The sequence below is a fragment of the Triplophysa dalaica genome, chromosome 16, assembly GCF_015846415.1.
Source record: "Triplophysa dalaica isolate WHDGS20190420 chromosome 16, ASM1584641v1, whole genome shotgun sequence".
NCBI lineage: Eukaryota > Metazoa > Chordata > Actinopteri > Cypriniformes > Nemacheilidae > Triplophysa > Triplophysa dalaica.
The window spans coordinates 1,414,013-1,433,333 of NC_079557.1; the positions used below are offsets into that span (position 1 = coordinate 1,414,013).

At 37.3% G+C, this 19,321-nt stretch overlaps 2 protein-coding genes and 1 long non-coding RNA gene across 6 annotated transcripts in view; 1 reads left to right on the forward strand and 2 right to left on the reverse strand.

The window, feature by feature from the left end:
• Positions 1-740: 740 nt before the first annotated feature.
• On the reverse strand, positions 741-4,783 carry LOC130437963 (uncharacterized). The gene is made up of 4 exons (XR_008909248.1): positions 4,737-4,783; positions 1,032-1,092; positions 882-953; positions 741-798 (listed from the first exon to the last, which is right to left on the reverse strand). It is a non-coding gene; the product is annotated as an uncharacterized LOC130437963 (long non-coding RNA).
• A 728-nt stretch (positions 4,784-5,511) lies between these two features.
• On the reverse strand, positions 5,512-15,858 carry rgs14a (regulator of G protein signaling 14a). 3 transcript variants are annotated; one of them, XM_056768853.1, is made up of 14 exons: positions 15,743-15,858; positions 13,997-14,018; positions 13,661-13,833; positions 12,398-12,490; positions 12,159-12,302; positions 11,792-11,959; positions 11,454-11,532; positions 10,250-10,350; positions 9,960-10,166; positions 8,773-8,846; positions 8,524-8,650; positions 7,319-7,400; positions 6,325-6,399; positions 5,512-6,090 (listed from the first exon to the last, which is right to left on the reverse strand). In XM_056768853.1, the coding sequence occupies exons 1-14, from the start codon at positions 15,785-15,787 to the stop codon at positions 5,927-5,929; spliced, it is 1,554 nt and encodes a 517-aa protein (XP_056624831.1). In that variant the 5' UTR covers positions 15,788-15,858; the 3' UTR covers positions 5,512-5,926. The 3 variants fall into 3 exon arrangements, with proteins under 3 accessions (XP_056624831.1, XP_056624830.1, XP_056624832.1); XM_056768852.1 differs by having other exon boundaries at positions 10,250-10,353; XM_056768854.1 differs by lacking the exons at positions 8,524-8,650; positions 8,773-8,846 and having other exon boundaries at positions 10,250-10,353.
• A 2,091-nt stretch (positions 15,859-17,949) lies between these two features.
• The window catches only part of LOC130438393 (uncharacterized), a 2,266-nt gene continuing 894 nt past the window's right edge, over positions 17,950-19,321 (forward strand). Inside the window, exons 1-5 of one of the 2 annotated variants that reach the window (XM_056770297.1) lie at positions 17,950-17,983; positions 18,332-18,386; positions 18,485-18,547; positions 18,675-18,710; positions 18,955-18,978. In XM_056770297.1, coding sequence (XP_056626275.1) covers positions 18,341-18,386; positions 18,485-18,547; positions 18,675-18,710; positions 18,955-18,978 — 169 coding nt within the window. In that variant the 5' untranslated portion in view covers positions 17,950-17,983; positions 18,332-18,340. Of the gene's footprint in view, positions 17,984-18,264; positions 18,387-18,484; positions 18,548-18,674; positions 18,711-18,954; positions 18,979-19,321 lie in introns of those variants that run through there. The other variant, XM_056770298.1, reaches the window with a different exon arrangement.

Sequence of the window (19,321 nt, forward strand, 5' to 3'; positions counted from 1 at the left end):
CCTAACCAAAATCACAGAAGGCTAAAACTAAGTTTATTACACAAACTGTTATCCAATCATAGCAGTGGGCGTTTACTTCCAAGTCTTCAATGTAGCACGCATATTAAAACCGAGCGTTTGTCGAGCCGGCCTCAAAACCGTGTAGAAAATAGCCTATAACTTATCGATTTTTATGTTATTGAATGTAAAAACAGAGCGAACGTCATACGTAGACCTCAAACAACAGTATAATACAATTAAAAAGGCCAGTTCATGACACCTTTAAATCTAAATACATTTCTGTTAGTTCTCTGAGGTTTCTTGAATGAAGATTGTTGATGGTCCCGAGATCCAGGTTGAAGCGAAATATTTCAGTTGTTGGGTCAAAACTGTGAAATAATCTTCGGGTTTCCCTCAGACTAATTTAATCAGAATCTGAATTTAAATCTGAGTTAAAAACAGATCTTTTCTCGCAGGCATTTAATTGTTGCAAGAGTTTTTGATGCCTCATCATTCACAGGTGTTTAGTTCGTTCCTTTTTTCTCTCATTGCATTGCGGTCTTTATTACATATATTTAATTTCTATGCCAATTTTAGAATAATATTGTACAGCACAGTGGTCAACCACATTGTGCTTTATGAATAAATTTTGATGAACATTTCAAATCTGTCTTTTCAGTGTTTGATGACATTCATTTGCAGAAGTTTTTGTTCAAACCTTTTGACTCATCAAATATCTACAAAATGATTAAAGACACTCGCCTTGACTTTCTCAAGCTCGGACCCTCCAGGCAGAGATTTCTGGGGTATATGAAAGGCCTGAGACAGACAGATATTAACTCACTTAGATGAGATCAATCGTGTTACTAATTTGTTGATGTTCCTGCAGGGAGAAGTCAAACCTTTTTAGCTTGCTGGACTTCCTCTGTGGACTTTGACCTGCACTTCACCGGCTGTCTCTGAGGAGAGGTGGACTGCAAACACACACACACCAACGCAAATTACTTATGGGAAATTATTATTTTCTGTACTTCCATAATAAGCCTATTCACCTTCTGATCCATGATTTATTGTGTGCTTGTAGACGGTGAGAGAAAGCTCAATCTGATAAACCTGATGAAGTCAGAGAGAAGAGATTAAACCAGGACACAGCTCAAACATGTACTGTCCTACTGTAGCCACTAGAGATCACTACACACACACATTACTTTAAATAAAACATCTAACACTAATATTAAAATGTTGGCATTTTCCTTCACTTTCACTAAACCATCATTCATTCATACCACATAGATCCAACATATAAATTACATTTAGCAAAAGCATATGTATAGAAGAGAACACAAGCAACTTTCTTGTTTTTACAGTAAGTGTTCCTTTGCAGAATAACCTGAAGAATGGCTTTCCATGAGTCTTAAAAAGCATACCAGTGACTGCATTAAAAACTCAAATGGGCTAGTTGGCAGTTACACAAGATGGCGCCGGTGAGTTTTTGCAACGCCATGCAGAGTTTCTGGATTATTTCCGGTAGCATAACACCATGGAGTTCTTTTGGCTTAACAAAGTGCTCACCAATGTAAAGAGGATGGGTCATATCACATACATATTAATTCCTTTTATCTAAAAAACACCCATATTTGCCCAAAATACTCATTTTCCCATACAGTGTTATACGACTGGAAATTACTCTGCCGACTCTGGCGTCCCAAAAGCTCACCGGCGCCATCTTTTGTACCTTGCAAATAATTTAATTAAAGAGTACATAACATGAGATCATGAAAATTACATTTATTACTTATTTTTATACAGTGGCTTGGAACAAAGGGAGTCGACTCCGAATCACAAAATCGAGTGGTCCCTAGTACGATTAGCGAACCGCCGAGGATTACTACATATAGTCCCCGCCTACGTTTTGCTAGGACTGCCTGCAGAAACTTCACTCTCTTCCCCCAAACAGTGTCGTGAGCCTCATTCGCGGTAAACCAATCACAGAAGACTAGACCGTCCAACCAATCAGATCGGACTACGCTAGCAGAAAGTAGCGGATTAGACGGATGAATCGCAGAACGAACCAGTCAAGAAGTAAGGTAATAACTATTATAATGAAATAGTGTTTTTACACCTATACACATAGACTTGTTGTTGGATACTCCATAAACCAAAGAAGGACCTTAAAAATCATACGTTACTTACTCTTTAAAAAGATTTATATAGGCCAAATACACTAGCCTGTGAATGACAACAAATGCTTTCTTGCATAAACAGTTACATTGATGTGGTTTAATGAATCATGAAACACCCATCAGACGAGTTTGGTAAATCCAAAATATAATCAATATTTATTTGTAAACAACACAAGTCGTGTGGCATGTCTGTTACTGCTGAAATATTTCAGCTCTGAAAAGAGTTCTTGTTGGGTAAACACTGACAACTTTACGATAATCAAACAATGTAGTATGTAATATTTACACACACACAAAAAGAACTCCGACACAACCATGTGCACGGGGTAAAAATGACTGCGATGATATCATTAGCTTGATGCTGGTGTTACACCCGACGGGAACATCTATAAATAAATGTTAGAACGGTCGACTACAAAACTCACGATTACAGTAAAGCACTCATGAAAGTATATGGAGTCATACACTTTAAGAGAAACCGAAAGCTCATAATTTTGTTAAAGCACTTGGGTTATTAGATCTGTAAGGTGCTTATGGGGCAGTTTTTGAAGAAGATCTAATGCTTTAGGTGGATGAGTTTATTCACATAGTCATCTCTCTTGCGTTATTGCACATGCAATGTGATTAAGAATCAAGAGTGATGTCATTATTTAAATCCAGTGTAAGTGTGTGCATATTACATAATGTTATTTACTCCTTTTCACTTTGACCTGGAATACAATGATTGTTATCATGAAATATTATTAGGGTGCATTGTTATCTTTTGGAGGGATAAACAATACAATTTGGTTCTAGTTCATGTAAATGTTTAATATGAGACATTCAATGCAAATGAAGTCATCGTAACACTAAACTCTTGAGAAGTATGCGTCACATCTGAAGGCTCTGTGGGAAACACTTCCAAACGATTCATCCACACCATTGAGTCAACAACACTCAAGATGACGTTTGTGAGGCGAACGGTCGAGCTGCAGGTCTGCCCCCGCTGAGAGATCAGAACGACATTTTCATTTTTTTCTTCGAGCAAAACCTGCCACAATTTAAGGCGCCACTAGCGATGATTGTGAAGACACGACTAAATTGTTGCTTCTGTGATGTTTTGAGCATTTTGCCAGAGATGTTCTGAGTGTTTTAACGCCTCAAGAGACCAGCCCCAAGTCTGGACTTCCCAAGTATTCAGTTGTTTTAAATCTGTGTGATTTTATTTGAAGGGTTAGGAAAACGAACAAGCAACAAAACTATTGTCACATAAGATTACAGCAGAGGAGCAGAAAAGTATTAAACTTTTGAAAACTACAAAACATGACAAAACTTGCTTAAAGACTCCAAGTGCTCGTTATCATATAGGTCATAACACATCAAAGCAAACATATCAGCCCGAGCATCAGTACATTCTTGTACTTTGACAGATGAGAGAAAATGGTTTCGAAACAGTTGCTTTGAATTTCTAACAAACACACACACGTCTGGTTTATTATCTCCATGGCAACAGTCAATAGGCGTAATGATTTTTATACTGTACAAACTGTATATTTTATCCCCTAAACCGAAAGATCATTAAACTTTTGCATTTTAAGATTTTCTTAATATATTGTTTTATACGCTTTATAAGCTTTATTGCCCTTGAGGACCTAAATTAAGGGCCACACAGTGACATGTCCCCAACGCACGCACGCACACACGCACGCAAACACACACACACACACACATAACTGTATATTTTATCCCCTAAACCGAAAGATCATTAAACTTTTGCATTTTAAGATTTTCTTAATATATTGTTTTATACGCTTTATAAGCTTTATTGCCCTTGAGGACCTAAATTAAGGGCCACACAGTGACATGTCCCCAACGCACGCACGCACACACGCACGCAAACACACACACACACACACACACATTTTTCTATCTCCGTGGGGACTATCAATAGGCGTAATGAGTTGTATACTGTACAAACTGGATATTTTATCCCCTAAACCTTAAGACCGTAGAAAACTTCATATTAAAATATCATTTTTAAATTTTCAAAAATTATCGTTCTGTACAATTTATAAGCTTTTGTGCCTGTGGGGACCTCAATTCCAGTCCCCACAGTGACACGGGTCCCCGTGAGTTAGTTGATGTGCATTCAGGTTTAGGTCCCCACTAACATATAAAAATCAAGTCCACACACACACACCTTTGTCTAATATGAGTTCCACTGATGTCAATCATATTCTCACGCTGTGAAGCTATTTTCTGTCCTGCCCAGTGAGTCAGACCTGCAGTATATATTTAATAACAGCCTTGCTTGACACAGACACTTTCAGAGGTCTAAACGTACCGACACTACACATCATTTACTTTCTAAATATGTCAGACCTTAGACCAGACCAGCCTTGATTCTATTCTCCCTTCAGTGAGTCTGAAAATCACAACACATGCAGAGAGGTGCAGATTTAATATCATGCTATAATCAGTTTTCCATAACGAAATACACAACTGCCAATTCAGGAAAATATCAGACATGGCAATTATAGCGACAAATATGATGTTTATCTGAAACAGGCAATGGAGAGAATGAATGATGCTTACCCGCTCGGTCACGCTCAGAGGTGTGCAGCGTTTCCAGTGCCTTTCTACATCCACCCCTCTCTCTCTCTATCTATCTCTCTCTCTCTCACCCTCCCTCCCTCCCAAACAAAACACATCTCCCCATCCATTCATATTTCCATAGACAAGCACGCAAGCCCTCACACACACACAGATGCCATGATCCGAGGAGATCTGTGCTTTTTACCCATTTTAACACTACACCATTAAAAGAAATCAAAAGATGTATGGATGAAGACTTCACATGTAAGGTACCAATGAACAGGCACAATGCTGCAAAATAGTATCAGGGGAAATGACACACACATTCTCGAGAAGAGAGAGAGTTTTACTCACCCTTGTGTCACTCCAAACTGGTATGATCTCTCTTCCTGTATGTGTCATTAAAGACGTTTTGAATCATTTTAAGTTTCGCTTTTGTTCTAAACAATAATGAGGATGCACCATCATGATTTATAAAAGTCTATATTACCATGAAACCATAAAGTGTGCCATTATCCATCTCTTCTGAAATCACACTACAGTATATCTTCATAGATAAAGGTTTAAAACTGCACACACCTTCTCACTCATCTCACATTGTGTAGGTCACGACGTGTCATGCAAAGTTTGAAATCAGACAGGAGGTTTGGGACATTAGGAAATGTTCATTTCAAAGCGAACTTGCACAAAATCAGATCAGAGACCGATGCTTCATTTCTTATCATATCATAGACTGTGTTGCCATACGACGTGTACAGAGATAAACCACACCGTGCCATGTCCCACACCACCTCACACGCTTTTTTAATCACACCAAATTCATAGTGAACAAAACATTCAATATAAAGTCATGCTAACGGGATTCAAATACAAAGAGCACGCTTGACATGGCACACAATATGATCTGATAGAAAAAATAAATACAAGTATATTTTGGCAGATAAATCTCTACATGTAGTTTGACCTATTTAAAAAAGAATCATAAAGGGAATTTCTCAAAGTGACCATCATCTTGCGTCACTGGAGGGGCGAAATTTCCAAGCGCTATCGTTTACGTCTGCGTGTTAATACACACACAAACACACTCTCTCCCTCTCTCTCACATACACACACACACACACACACACACACACAGTGCAGTATTCATAGATTTCCTCCGTTTATAGGATGCTTAAAGAGTTCTCCAGGTCTCAAAGAACACAAAGTTCATCTTGTGATGTGTCACAGGAAGTCAGAGTTCCATTTCCTCCTGACAGCTGCAGGAACTTTGGTAACTCCAGCTGTTCTTTCGTGAGTAAACCTCGCTGGTCCTCCACCCGACTGCACTGGGCACGAGACAACATCTCGACAAGACCTGAGACACAAAGAAAATAAATAATGTTCTGTTCTCAAAGTGCATTAATCAACCCTTTAAAAAAAACAAGGTTTATCCACCAGCCTTACCATAGTATTGCTCTCAAGTCAGTAGCAGAAAAAAGCATGGTTTATTTCTAAACAATTTGATTGTACTTTTTATTTTGACTTTAAAGTGATGGGTGTGAAATAACAAGCATGTCACAAGTGAAAAGTTAAATAGAGATATTACTACCGTCCATCTCCTGGAGTTTTCTGGTTCTAGCATTAACTCTGGGTGTTGGTGAACCATCTGGAGTCTCCAAACCAACTACAGCAAAACACAAACAAACATGCACATCAATGAGGAGGAAATGAGAACATTTGACAGAGACATTTATATTTCACGTAACTTAACACCTCCTCCATACTCCTATTTTTAAGGTTTGGTGTAGTGATGTGCTCCCTTCAGTTCTGAGGAGCTACAGCCACACAACAAGTCTAAATGGTGTTTAATAGCCTGTGCTGAACACGGAGCTGGAGATTTCATTTGTGGCCAGCCAAAGATACTCTGACGACCAAGATCAACAACATTAACACATACTGACATGAGGAGAGAGAGAGAGCGAGAGAGAAAAGAGAGAGAGATGATTTAATGGCCCCAGTCAGAGACATTTGCCTTCTCCTGTGGATGCAACAGAATTAGCAATAAAAATATTATTTCCAGTCCAACAACAAACGCAGAAAAAACTGATAAAGAGTTTAAGAGATTTTTTCAGAATGTAATTTTTGTTCTTTGTTTTGTTTTTGTTTTTTTGATCGTTTTTGTTTAATTCTGAAGAAACAAGTGATAATAACAGAAAAGAAGCTCTATGTTTTCTTTAGATAAAAGCCTCTGCCACATGCATACATGTTTTCAGACCTAAAGTTTTGCAAAGAATTCACTTTAAAACAATTGTCTTTCTACAATATTTGTTCAAGTTAATTTTAATGTGATAAACCGGATTTGTATCACGCCTGAGCTTAGATTTTGTTGGAATTCAACAGACACTGGACTGGAATGACCACAACATATCTTGATTAATCAATTTACTTTATCCAATTAAGTGAACATTTAAAAGTCTCTTTATTTTTCGGCAGCTGTATGCATGATGTTGTTCAAACATTTCAATGGTAAAATTTTCAAAATCATTCAATCACTACAATCTTAGGAGAAAAGCAGTAAATGTATGAATCCATTGACGACGCACCTTTCACTCGGTCCAAACACACAGTTTTGCCGGCCAGATGGTACACATTGGTGCTCATGCTTAATGGTTCGTCTGAGCCGCTCTGAAATATGAGAAAAAAGGCAAATATCTTCAGTGACAGCCTCCACACATTCTTGTGTATTAATCAGCCAAGGACAAAAAAAAGAAGGAAGCCCAAAAATAGTCTTTAATGTTACTACTTAAATGTTACATGATTAAAAACAGGCAACTGTTTGTTTCACTTGACAACACAAAAACAAACTATTATAATAACCCATTTATGACTGGCAATTTTGGAAATATCAGTTCAAATGTTTATTAGTTTAACAGTCACAATATTTAATAAAATAGGATGATAATTTGTGCAAATATGTTATGCTATTGTCAAAGAAATGTCACCCCTTGAGTAGTTTATATTAGGCCTACTTTTAATTAGCAATAATTCTTTAAGCAGTAGTTGAACACAAAATATAAAGAATACTGTGGCCTTAAGAGACTTCCATACACAGCCATTTGATGGCGCATCTACGTCATAGAGGGTTTGTCCACATAAATCTGCATGTTATTAAGGTATTTGCAATGCCGTATGTTTTTGTTCATTTTAATATATGCTTTGAGTAGAGACTTCAACGCGTTTATATAAGACAGTGACTAAATCGGGAAATTGCATAGTTTCAAGCCACTAAATCCCAACATTGTATATTTTAGTCTCTATATGATATGCTTTAACATTGTATATACATATTCTTATAAATATTTTATAGACGTCTCAACTTCCAGACTAAAGATTTTGTGTAAACGTTTACAATGACACCACGCACTTATTTGAGTATCAAAACGGGTGTGCTTGGCGTCTATTTTTCATCGGACTCCCTGGATACATATAGATAACTAACAAAACGATGCGGTCACTCTGCATTTATAACAAGCGTGTGTGTGACGTAGAGAGCGTAGAAAGGATCCTATTGGCCGGCAGTGTGATGACTACAAGCACATCCACAAAACCACTACACCACCCCCCCATGCCGCTACGAATTAAAATAAATCAAACTTATGCAATTTACGTGGGTGATCACAATATGGAATAATCACATCCCTGATTAATGTCTCATTCTCGATTTAACTGTATAGTCCGACACAACTACAATCTTTGTGTGTTTGGTTGTGTGCGTAACGGACATTGGTGATGAACATCATATACACACCATTGTGACCTGTACATCCTGCGGCTGCAGCTGATGCTTCTGCAGGACGGCAGAAATCACATCCACCAAGTTTTTACTTGACTTTGTGATGATTCCTAACTTCTTTCCAGAAAACAAAACCTCCAGTCTGCGCACACCAATATAACACAACTAGTGTAAAAGGCTCATACATCAGCCAAACACATTTGCTTTAAATTTAATAAAGTCCACAGGTTTATATAAAGTGTGTGTGTGTGTTTGTTTACTCACATAAAAGTAACTTTGAGTTGCAAATTAAGCTGTTGATCTCCAAACACAGAACTGTCTTGATCTAGAGCAAGAGGCTGTTCATAACCAAATACACATTTTCAGAAGACGCAGGGGTAATTTTATAGTCACAAAATTATATTTCTGAAGTAAACTTAGTTAAGTAACTGTGATAAGGACACTGATGTGTGACAGGCTTGACATGCATGTCTTTCAACACAATAAAACTAGAATTATGAAGGAGAGAGAGCTAAAGTGATACATCTTTAGCATCAAAAAGATTCATAGACTGAATTTCAGTGTGTTTGAAATGCGTTTCTTTGCAGCTTCCGATTCATTATGACTCCATCTGTATCATTCGTGAGTATTAATCTGCAAAATCAGCTTGATCTCATCACTTTATGATCAACAGAACCATGAGTGAGTCAAGACATGCCCGCTCACTATTACATACAGTATACTTAAAGTCACAGGGAAAGAAGAAATTCCGATGCATATTTTTTCATGAAATTTTGCTGTGTTTATTGTAAATAGTATATTGATGTCATTTTTTTTAAAATCACGTGCCCTCATAATCTTGAGTTAAAATCTGAAAATGCACTTCCGTCCTGAAATAACTATCCATCTGTACATTAGGTGAGAAAGCTGAAAGCCACGCACACTATCTTTCTCCTTGCGTCAAAAAACAGAAGTAAAAACGATCGCAACTTCCAGTTCACTGGGACTTTAAGGAAGTACAAATGTTCATATAAAATATATACAAGGAATCATCAATACCACTCATTTCATAAGTTGATTATACAGAAATAAGGCTTCATTGTACACTACCGGTCAAAGGTTTTGCGACACTTGAGGGAAATGTTTCTCACCATTTAAAAAAGGTGTTTGATCTGAAAATGTTCGCCTAAATGACCAATTATTTAAGTAGACAAAAATATAATTATACAAAAAAACATCTTTTTTTTTTAAAACACAACTTTGAATAATGAAGAAAGAGCAGCCAATAAGAGCACAGAATAGAAAGCAACTCCTTTAACTTTGTTTAAAAAGCATCTCGCTTGAGAAAATGACAAGAAAACACTTCTTTGACTTCTTTGGCAAATCTTGGACACAGCGCTACACTGATAAAGATCTTTCTCATGCCAAAGCCTTTCAAAAACGTGTCTTTCACATGCACAAAGCATTCTGACCTTGTCTTTGCCGTTAAGGTAGATGAAGACGTCTGTCAGAGGGAATCCTCTCTTCTCACACAGACTGCTCAGCACGTCTCGGAGAGTCACTCCAGGTTTGGCCGGAGCGAGGCTGGCCGTACCGTCCGGCAGATAGACGCAGCAATACTTATCTGCAGTAGAACTCAAAGTCTCTGGATCAGTGATAGACACGCTGCAGCGGACATTCTGAAAGAGACGGAAAAGAGTTTTCATGCTCTATAACCTCATGTATAGAGACAAGACAAGAAATGATTTTTAAAGACATGCACCTCAGTTCGGCCGAATCCAGAGACTAACTCAAGACTGCTGTTGGACTTCACAGAGATCTGAGACTCATTACGTGCCACCGTCACTCGCTGGTATGACCCGTCTGCTGCGAAATGAGACGAATTACATGAGAAACTAGAGCTGTTTGATAGGAAAGAAAATGTGGACCCGCTGGGTTGTTTCAACTCATGGTTGGGTCAAAAATGAAACTTTGATTGGTTTTTCCCCTTTCCAAACCAATGGTTGGGTTCATCCTTTTTGATTCAAGTTATATAACATTTAAGAACTATGTTTAAAAAAAAAACACATTCTATGAAAATGTAGCAAAAACAAAAAAGTAGGAAAGTATTGTCAAAGAAATAATAAATCGTGAAGTTAATGCAAAACAATGCAATGTGCATTTTTCTATATTTTTAATAAAACATTTATTATTATTATTTTGGGGCTCTATTTATTTATTTGTTTTTTTATTACGATATATCAGCACAAAAGGAAATTCATGGCAAACCTATTCAAGAAACAAACAAACTTTACAAGCAAAGGTGACTTGATACGAGAACTATACTTAAAACAATGTTAAAATAATTATTTAAATATTAATTTATATACGTGACCCTGGACAACAAAACAAGTTTTATGGGTCGAAATTGAGATTTTTACATAATATTCACCTGAAAGATGAATGAATATGATTTCTATTGATGTATGCGTTGTTAGAATACAACAATATCTGACTGAGATACAACCGTTCAAAACTCTGGAATCTGAGAGTTCAACAAAAAAATATTTTGAAAATTGCCCTTGAAGTTTTTAATCAGAGGAACTGTGGCAGACCATCCACTCACAAAAATAAAGTTTAAAAATTTAAGGTAGGAAATTCACTAAATATCTTCATAGAACATGATCTTCTGATTTTTGGCATAAAGAAAAATCTATAATTTTTGTATTTTTGTCTTTTCCTAAAAATGTTCCTGTGCTACTCAAGTTTTTGTGATCCAGGGTCACACATTCGTGTTATACAAGTCTGTGAAAATATCAGCAAAATGACAGTAAACACAAAGGTTGAGACTTTGAGTGGTGACAGACAGAAACGTTGAGCAACTTTACGCCACTAACATGAAACATGCATCTTCACTTCTGAGGCTGAAAAATGATCTTTATCTGCACGACACAAACACAAAGAACAGATGCTGAGTCAGACGGTACCTCCCCATGATCCTCTCTTCTCTAACCTCTTCTTCCTGTTGCTTTTGCTGTCTGATGACAGGGCTTTTAACTCCACGCTCTGTTTCCAAACACACATGGTAATAATGAGCTCATGAATCATCTGAAGACCTCAGACTCGTTCTCTGCGTCATAATAACAGGTCATGATGCTTTGGTGCAGAGTTCCTTTTCACGTGATGGAACCGAAACAAAAGCCTTTATCGTGATCTTTTACAATATTGGTTTTAATAAAGAACCTTTAAGAGCAAATGCTCGTATGCTGCAATGCTCACATTGTTTAAAACAATAGATCTTGAGCTTTCAGAACAATACTGATACCTTTCTGTTACTGGGGGGTGTGGAGCTCCTTTTGGACGCTTTACTCTTGGGTTCTGGAGTTCCGATGTTGGGCAGAGGACGACCTTCAACACAGGACAACATACAGTTTTGATAGAGTTGAGAGCGCACGAAACGAGTATAGCTGTCCATTTTCATCAGCTTGAAGATCTGCAGACAGAAACGGATGCTTTTGAGTCATTGGGCGGGTTGGACTGAGCTGCTCTAAAATGTTCGACTGCAACACAAATGAAACTGTAATGTGTTTATGTGTATCGGCTGATACTCTTCTACGGGTTTATCGTCTAGTGGCTCATCTCTATTTCAGATAACTGATCACAAACACAACACACGCTGCAGGTGTGCGTACCTGTTGCTGAGCTTTATCGAACATGTCAGGTGTTGGCGTCTCCAGGGAGCTTTCCTCCGTCTGGGCGGTATCATCGATGTTCACCGCATGCAGAGAGCTTTCCGACAGAAAAGTGTCATAGATGGAGCGCGCCTCTTTCTTCAGCTGGACGAAAACAACGCCGACATTTGCATTCAAATGAACTCCAGTTTGCCTCAGAAATGCCATTAGAAATTGCTTATTAAGAGCGACACGTGTACCTCATTCAGTTTGGTGGGTGGGATGTTCTTGAATCTTTCGCAGGCTTGATAGAACAGAATATTCTCAGCGCTCACCTCGGATTTGAGAAACTCCTGCAAGAGACACAGACAACAACCTGCGTGTAATTCACAGGAGATCAGAGTGTAATGATGCGTGTATACAACTCATGTCCCAGCTATTGTCTTCAGATCAAACTGACATCCTCCACACGTGCACGCTCACACACACACACAGACACAATGACACACATACACACAATAAGAGACACACACAATGATGCACGCACACACGCAATGCCACACAAATACATGGGCACACACACAATGAGACACACACGACGAGAGACACACACCCAAACACAATGAGACACAAACAATGACACACACAACACAATGACACAGAATGAGACACACACAATGAGACCCACACAATGATGCACACACTTCTAAACAAAATGAGAGACACACACATGACAATCACACACACACACACAAACAAGGAAAATTCTGGGACTATTTATCCACCATCAAACTGTTCCAATTTTAAACCCTTGTGTTTGGGACAACAAAGAAATGTGAAGATATTTGGAAGAATGTCAGTAACCAAACAGATCTCATCCCCCATTGACTGCCACGGTATTTATTTACACTTACATTTAAGCATTTTGCAGACGATTTCATCCAAAGCGACTTACATTGCATTATACTATACATATGTTTCTGAATATGTCTGATTCCTGGGATTGAACCCATGTTCTCGCCAGTCAATGGGTGATGATGAGATCTGTTTGATTACTGACGTTCTTCCAAATATTATCCTCTGTGTTCAGCAGAACAATGAAATGAATATAGGTTTGGAAGAAACTGAGGGTGGGTAAATGATGACAGAATTTTCATGTTCTGCGGTACTGTCCCTTTAACATGCCACATTAAGAAGAAACGCTGCATATTTTTTAGTGAAATCATTTAATTGCTTGAATGTATATTTACAGTCGGAATAAATCCAATCCCAAAGAACAGAATGACTGCAGAACCAGAACAAGAACTCAGAGTCCAAGAGACAGTCACACTTAAAAAACACCATTGAAAATCTAAATATCTGAGCATGTGTGAAAACCCACGAGTATTCCTCACCTACTGCCACTGCAGAGAAGACTCACGTAATCATCTTCTTCATTCACAAACAAATCTCATCTCGTTTCATTTGTATTTACGTGCTTCTGTACGCAGTCAGAGACTGTTCCAAAGAACGCAGAAACTTACGGTAAAGTAGCGCACACCAACGTGGTCTTCAAGCAGCCGTTCAAAACACACTGCCCAGCTGACCACCCTGCTGGCCGGTCCCTCAGGACCATGAGGGCCACCTGACCTGCTGGAGCTCTCACACAGACTTGAGCTGCTTCCACCGGTGCTGGACTGCTGGTGGACATTCAGTTCTGGAAGAAATCACACAGACCCCAAACAAACCAAACACGCTTCAGCAATCTGTCTTTTAACAAATAATATTATTTTAAGGTCTGAGTTTGTGGGTAAACACAGTGGCACTGTTCATGGGACATCAAACACTAAAAACAAGTGTGTAAAGGAATCAGCACTTACCCCCATCAGACACCGCCTGCGTCTGTAAAACACAAACAAACAGAATCAGTCTGGCATGAACTTGGTGAGGTGTGTAGTATCATCTTTGTGAATTAAAAAACACAACACAGGAAATCATATTTTGACAGCTGTGTGCATGTGTGTGTTGTACAGTGACTTGCACAGTGCACACAGGAAATGGGTGTGTTTGACACATAAATTTCGTAAAGGCTAACAAATTTTTCCAAAGCGAGCACAGAATATGTGAAGTACCTACAGCGTCTGCTAATAGCTCACCATATATCTTGCGGTTGACACAACGGCACAATCAAGCACATTTCTGTTATTACAATTCGCATCCCCATGGTAACAAGCTGATTGCAAAATGATAATTTTCTCACTGGTTCACATCAGGATAGTTGAATAAACAATGGCGCAAATAAACGCCTCGTGTGCGTTTCGTCTAAAAGAACGCGGTTTTTTTATGAGACGAGTGAAAACCAACAATGGTGAAAAACAGATGAAAATGTGGGACATAAATAGAGAGGTTTCTTCAGAATGAAATTCTGTATTTCTTGAGGACATATTTAGAAAGACAACATCTCTCAGGTGTGGGGTAGATCATTATAAACCGTTTTATAATGAAGTATTGAGGTAGGTCAAAGCTTTCAGGTGAAATGACAAATGATGAAATGAGTATTTCTCTAAATGGTAGAGTTTGATAAAGCTTTCATCAAATCATTTATTAAGAGACGGTTTAAAATCTTACAGACAAATATAATTAAAGCTTATATTGATAAGGTACATCATACAAAACATTAGGGCTGTCAAATGATTAATCCCGATCAATCGCATCCAGAATAAAAGTTTGTTTTTACATAATATATGTCTGTGTACTGTGCATATTATTGTTGTATTCATAAAGACATACACACATATTTTTAAGAAAAATATTTAAATAATAAACTTATTAGTAAATCTAAATAACTATAAATCTGAATATATAACTAAATATTTCCTATAATATTTATATTTCCTATATATAAGAATATAAATATTTCCTATATATAAAAATATAGATATTTCCTATAGATGTAGAAGTGTGTAAAGTCGTACAGTTGTTTGTCTAGTTGTTTATTATATAGTTCTCAGTCTATTTTGTATGCAGTTCGCACCCAAGACTTTCACTCACAACACATGTGAGTTGAGTTGTATGTGTATGTGTTTATAAATACAAAAATTAATATGCACAGTACGCAAACATTTATTATTTAAACACAAACTTTAATTCTGGAAGTGATTAATAGCTTCACAGCCCTACTACACATGGTTACTTGTAATTTTGATTATAAACCTACAAACAATTCTTTTCATACATATATTTTCAAACATTTTGCAATACACCATGTGTTCAATATATTTCATAATTTCCTGTTTTTTATTCCTTAAGTCACTACTGTCTGTAGACTGAATGTAAATGAACTGAATAGATCAACAAGCCAACCAGAAACACATCTGCACCAAAATAACAGAAACAGAAAGAGTTTTTCAGTACAACAAACCTGTATTTACACACTTAATGTTCACACAGATCTTACGTTTATGACGTAAACTTAATGTTTCTTAAATTCAGATGTGAATATTTTTCAGAATTGTCAGTTATGAATCCACCACAAACTATCATTAAACACAATAGAATTAGCCAATCACAGAAGCCTGCGTTAAGACAGGAAGAAACTCCAACAGAAGGCCCTAAACCGAACTCACCATATGCCCCTGCGGCACTACCAGACTTTTCATTTTCTTGGACATGGCTACAGCAGGACCAGGTCGTCCGTACCCACATCGAGTGTCTTCAAACTGCTTCTCTCTATCTACAGCAACACAACCTCTCTTTCTCATGGCTCTGTCACTTCCTGTTTCAAAGGGAAGTCTTACCATGGCAACACACCGCAAGAGGAACTGTGGTTACTCTTGACTAAAACCTCTTTCTTCACTGTAAGAACCCCAAACGTTGCCCACCTTTGCTTATACACAAAAAAATGAACCGACCAACGAAACAAGCAAATGAGCATCCATGAGAATAACCTCAAACCACAAAGCCACGGAAAGATACATGTCAAGTTCTCGGTTTAAAAACACATGTATCTTAATTGTATGTTGGAATTAGTATGTTGTGTGATAATATCTTAGATCACAGAGAGATAAATTACTGTGCAAATGAGACTGTAAAGATGAGATTTGAATATGCGAAGACAAACAAATAATTTACTGCTAAACATTGTAGATTTGAATACAACTGCAACATTCATGCAGTCAAGGACTATTTGATAAAAAATGTAATACTACTCTGCATTTCTGAACAACATTTTTATGTCTTAATAATTTCTTCTAGACATCAATGAGATCAAATGCAGAGAAAATGGAAACTATTGTGCACGTCGTATACTCCTCAGATAAAGATCTAGAAATCTCTCAAATGTCTCCATGAGAGTTTCAGAACAGATCTCAACATTGTTCTTAGCCAAATTCTAAACCGAAAAAACAACTGATTAACTGCTTGCCAGGAATAGAGTTAGCCTAACTGGAGACAAAAGTTGTTTTATGCTCCACGCAGACTGTTATCTAATCCATTGAAACCTAAACTCCACAGTTCATTTACAGTCCTGCCCGGTCCAATATGGCGGCCAATAAGACACTTTTAAAACCATAATTCTCTGAAAAACATTGAATCTCCTCTACACCCGAACAAATTAAAGTTCACAACAAACAAATCAAATACACAAAGTGGAGATAAAATAGAAAGCGATCGATGTCGCACCAAACACTCACCTGTCTAACGTTACTGATCTCTTTATTCACCTGCCGCATGCTTGCCCTCATCTTTAAAACGCGACTCCTGCTTAAGTTTATCTGTAAAGAAGTTTCTTTAGCCAGACGACAAAAGGTCTGACCCAAAAGCCGTATCGCCACCATAATTCACGAGAAAACACAAGAGAGAGTGTGCGCGTGTAAATTCACAGCACGTTTTAAGGAGCCTCAGGTAGGAATCAGCTGACGCGCATGCGCAGAACGCAGACATTTAAAGCGTTACATATTTGTAAGAAAGACTTGATTGAACAAAATACATGTCCTATTTTTTATCAAAACTACAACTAACATGGACATTATATTTATTTTATATAAAATCTGTGTTACGAAAGTGTTTTTTATTATAAAAATGTGACTGATAGATTAGAGAAATATGTAGGCTCTTATCACAAAACGTGTCAAACTATATAAAACGTAAAATGTAGAGAGCTTGTGTCTAATAATGTTTGTGCATGTATTGTGATGGAGTGCGGCTCCCCCTGCTGTCTTAAAAGAACATACCCGTTGAAAATAGTGTTGCGACACACTATGAATGGGCTGCAATGTTTTACTATAGTGTAATAATGTTGAACTATAGAGCCCTTCATGACACGAGTTACTTCCGCATTTTACGTTCTTCTCACGGGCGTCAACGCGAGTGTCGCAACTCTGTTTTTCAAAGGCTCTCATTCTGACTATTGTGCGTGTTTTCAGCAAGTATGTGGTTTTGATGACTTTAAGGTGTCATATGCTTCCGATTTTCACAGCATAAATGTTATAGTTATAGAAGATGAAAACTAAAGGAACATCAAGTAGATATCAAACCTAAATGCCTTTAAAGTGTATGTAAGAATTGAGAAATATCTTAACCACTTTAGGAGGCCTATTACATTATTTTGTATATTTGCTGACCATCACTATCATATAAAAGAGAGTTAACTAAACAGTTTATAAACACGTAACTTTTGTCGCTTTTATGATTGTGAAGATCTTGTGTGCATCACTGTAAACAAAGCAGGTCTATATATGATGGGCCTAAAGTCACAGGGAAGTGATTTGCATTCATATTTGTGCATCAGTATATAAAGATATTTGTATGAACATAGCTGTCGTGTCATTCTCCTCACATGTGGAGTGCAAACACACGCCTGAAAAGAGGTAAAATCTTTCTTTATTTTTATATGTTGGCCTACTTTACAGAGCGACAGAGGGAATGCGAGTGAGAATAATTTAAGCTTTTGATAAACACAGTATTTGTTTAATAAGGACCATTAATTTTCTGTCAGCAGAAGCAAAACGCCTTGTTGTTTAAATTATATTACACCATTAAAACTGTTAGGTCATTAGCCTCTTTAATTTAGCTTTATAGAAGCATTGTTTTCTTTTCTGTTATAATCTTCCTCTAACCAAAGCAAGTCTTTTCAGGATATTATCTATGCCTTTATCTTTTCACATAAATGAAACGTGTTTAAAGATGCTGTATATCTTAATCCTGTCTATCCGCAGTGAGGAATCATGGGAGAACGTAAAGTAACGCTGCTCATCATCTGCATTTATCTCTGTATGGACATTTCAATTGCTTAAAGTGAATTTTAAAGTAAATGTCATTACAAACACTCATAATGCGTGTCATTTCTTTCTTTCTGGTTGTCGGTTCAGGCATTAAAGCGTATGAAACCTGCATGCCGCCTGAATGCATCATTTGTAATCCTGACGTATCAGGTAAATCAAACCAAGGAATGGATTTGTCATTTATTTATTTGACTTGTTTATGTAGTCATACAATTATATTTGTTTAATGTACACATGTGTGCTTGGAGTTTGATAATTTCTTTCTTTAATGTTATAGACCTTTGCCCGCAGTGTAACCAAAGCTGCTACAACAGTGAGTCACATGTTTACATTCATGTTTACATGCATTACATGACCTGTTCTTAATTCTCAGCCGTACTCATGTGTGCAGAAAATAATGTTAAACAATCATCAGATCAGAGATTTCCAGAGAGTGAACAGACATGAGCTGCCTTTAGATTTATGAAATCAAGACATATGTTTTTTAATCTGCTATTCACGTGTATATACAGAACAGAATGTGTGTTGCTCTTTACATCGACTTTTTCTGTCTCCAGATGCTTCGGCAAATTGCAGACAAGGTACCAGTGTTGAAAACTAATGTCACATGACTGATGTGGATTTCATTTCTGAGGATTCATGTGTATATTTAGAATATATGAGATGAGATTAAGGGACGGTTTGGTTTGGCAAAACATACCATGCAGAATGAATTGTGTGCAAAATGTGAAACAAAAATTATTTGACAACATTCTGCATTTATCATACAATTCCCTTCGCTGCATGTCATAAATAAATGTTGTTGTTCTTTTATCTTTTAATACTGAAGTACATTGAAATCTAGTACTTTCTTTACAAAGTATTTTCACTTTTAAAAACACTTTTAAAGACTCATAAAAGTAAAATACTTAATCATTATGCAAC

What these genes read in the sequence shown, in the direction of transcription:
- rgs14a (XM_056768852.1), bottom strand. Translation starts at nt 15,787, where the DNA reads ATGTCCAAGAAAATGAAAAGTCTGGTAGTGCCGCAGGGGCATATG. An exon ending in ACCTTAACGGCAAAGACAAG is followed by an intron (nt 8,847 to 9,959) that starts GTCAGAATGCTT and finishes GGTTATGAACAG; the next exon opens with CCTCTTGCTCTAGATCAAGA. An exon ending in AGGATGTACAGGTCACAATG is followed by an intron (nt 7,401 to 8,523) that starts GTGTGTATATGA and finishes CTCATATTTCAG; the next exon opens with AGCGGCTCAGACGAACCATT.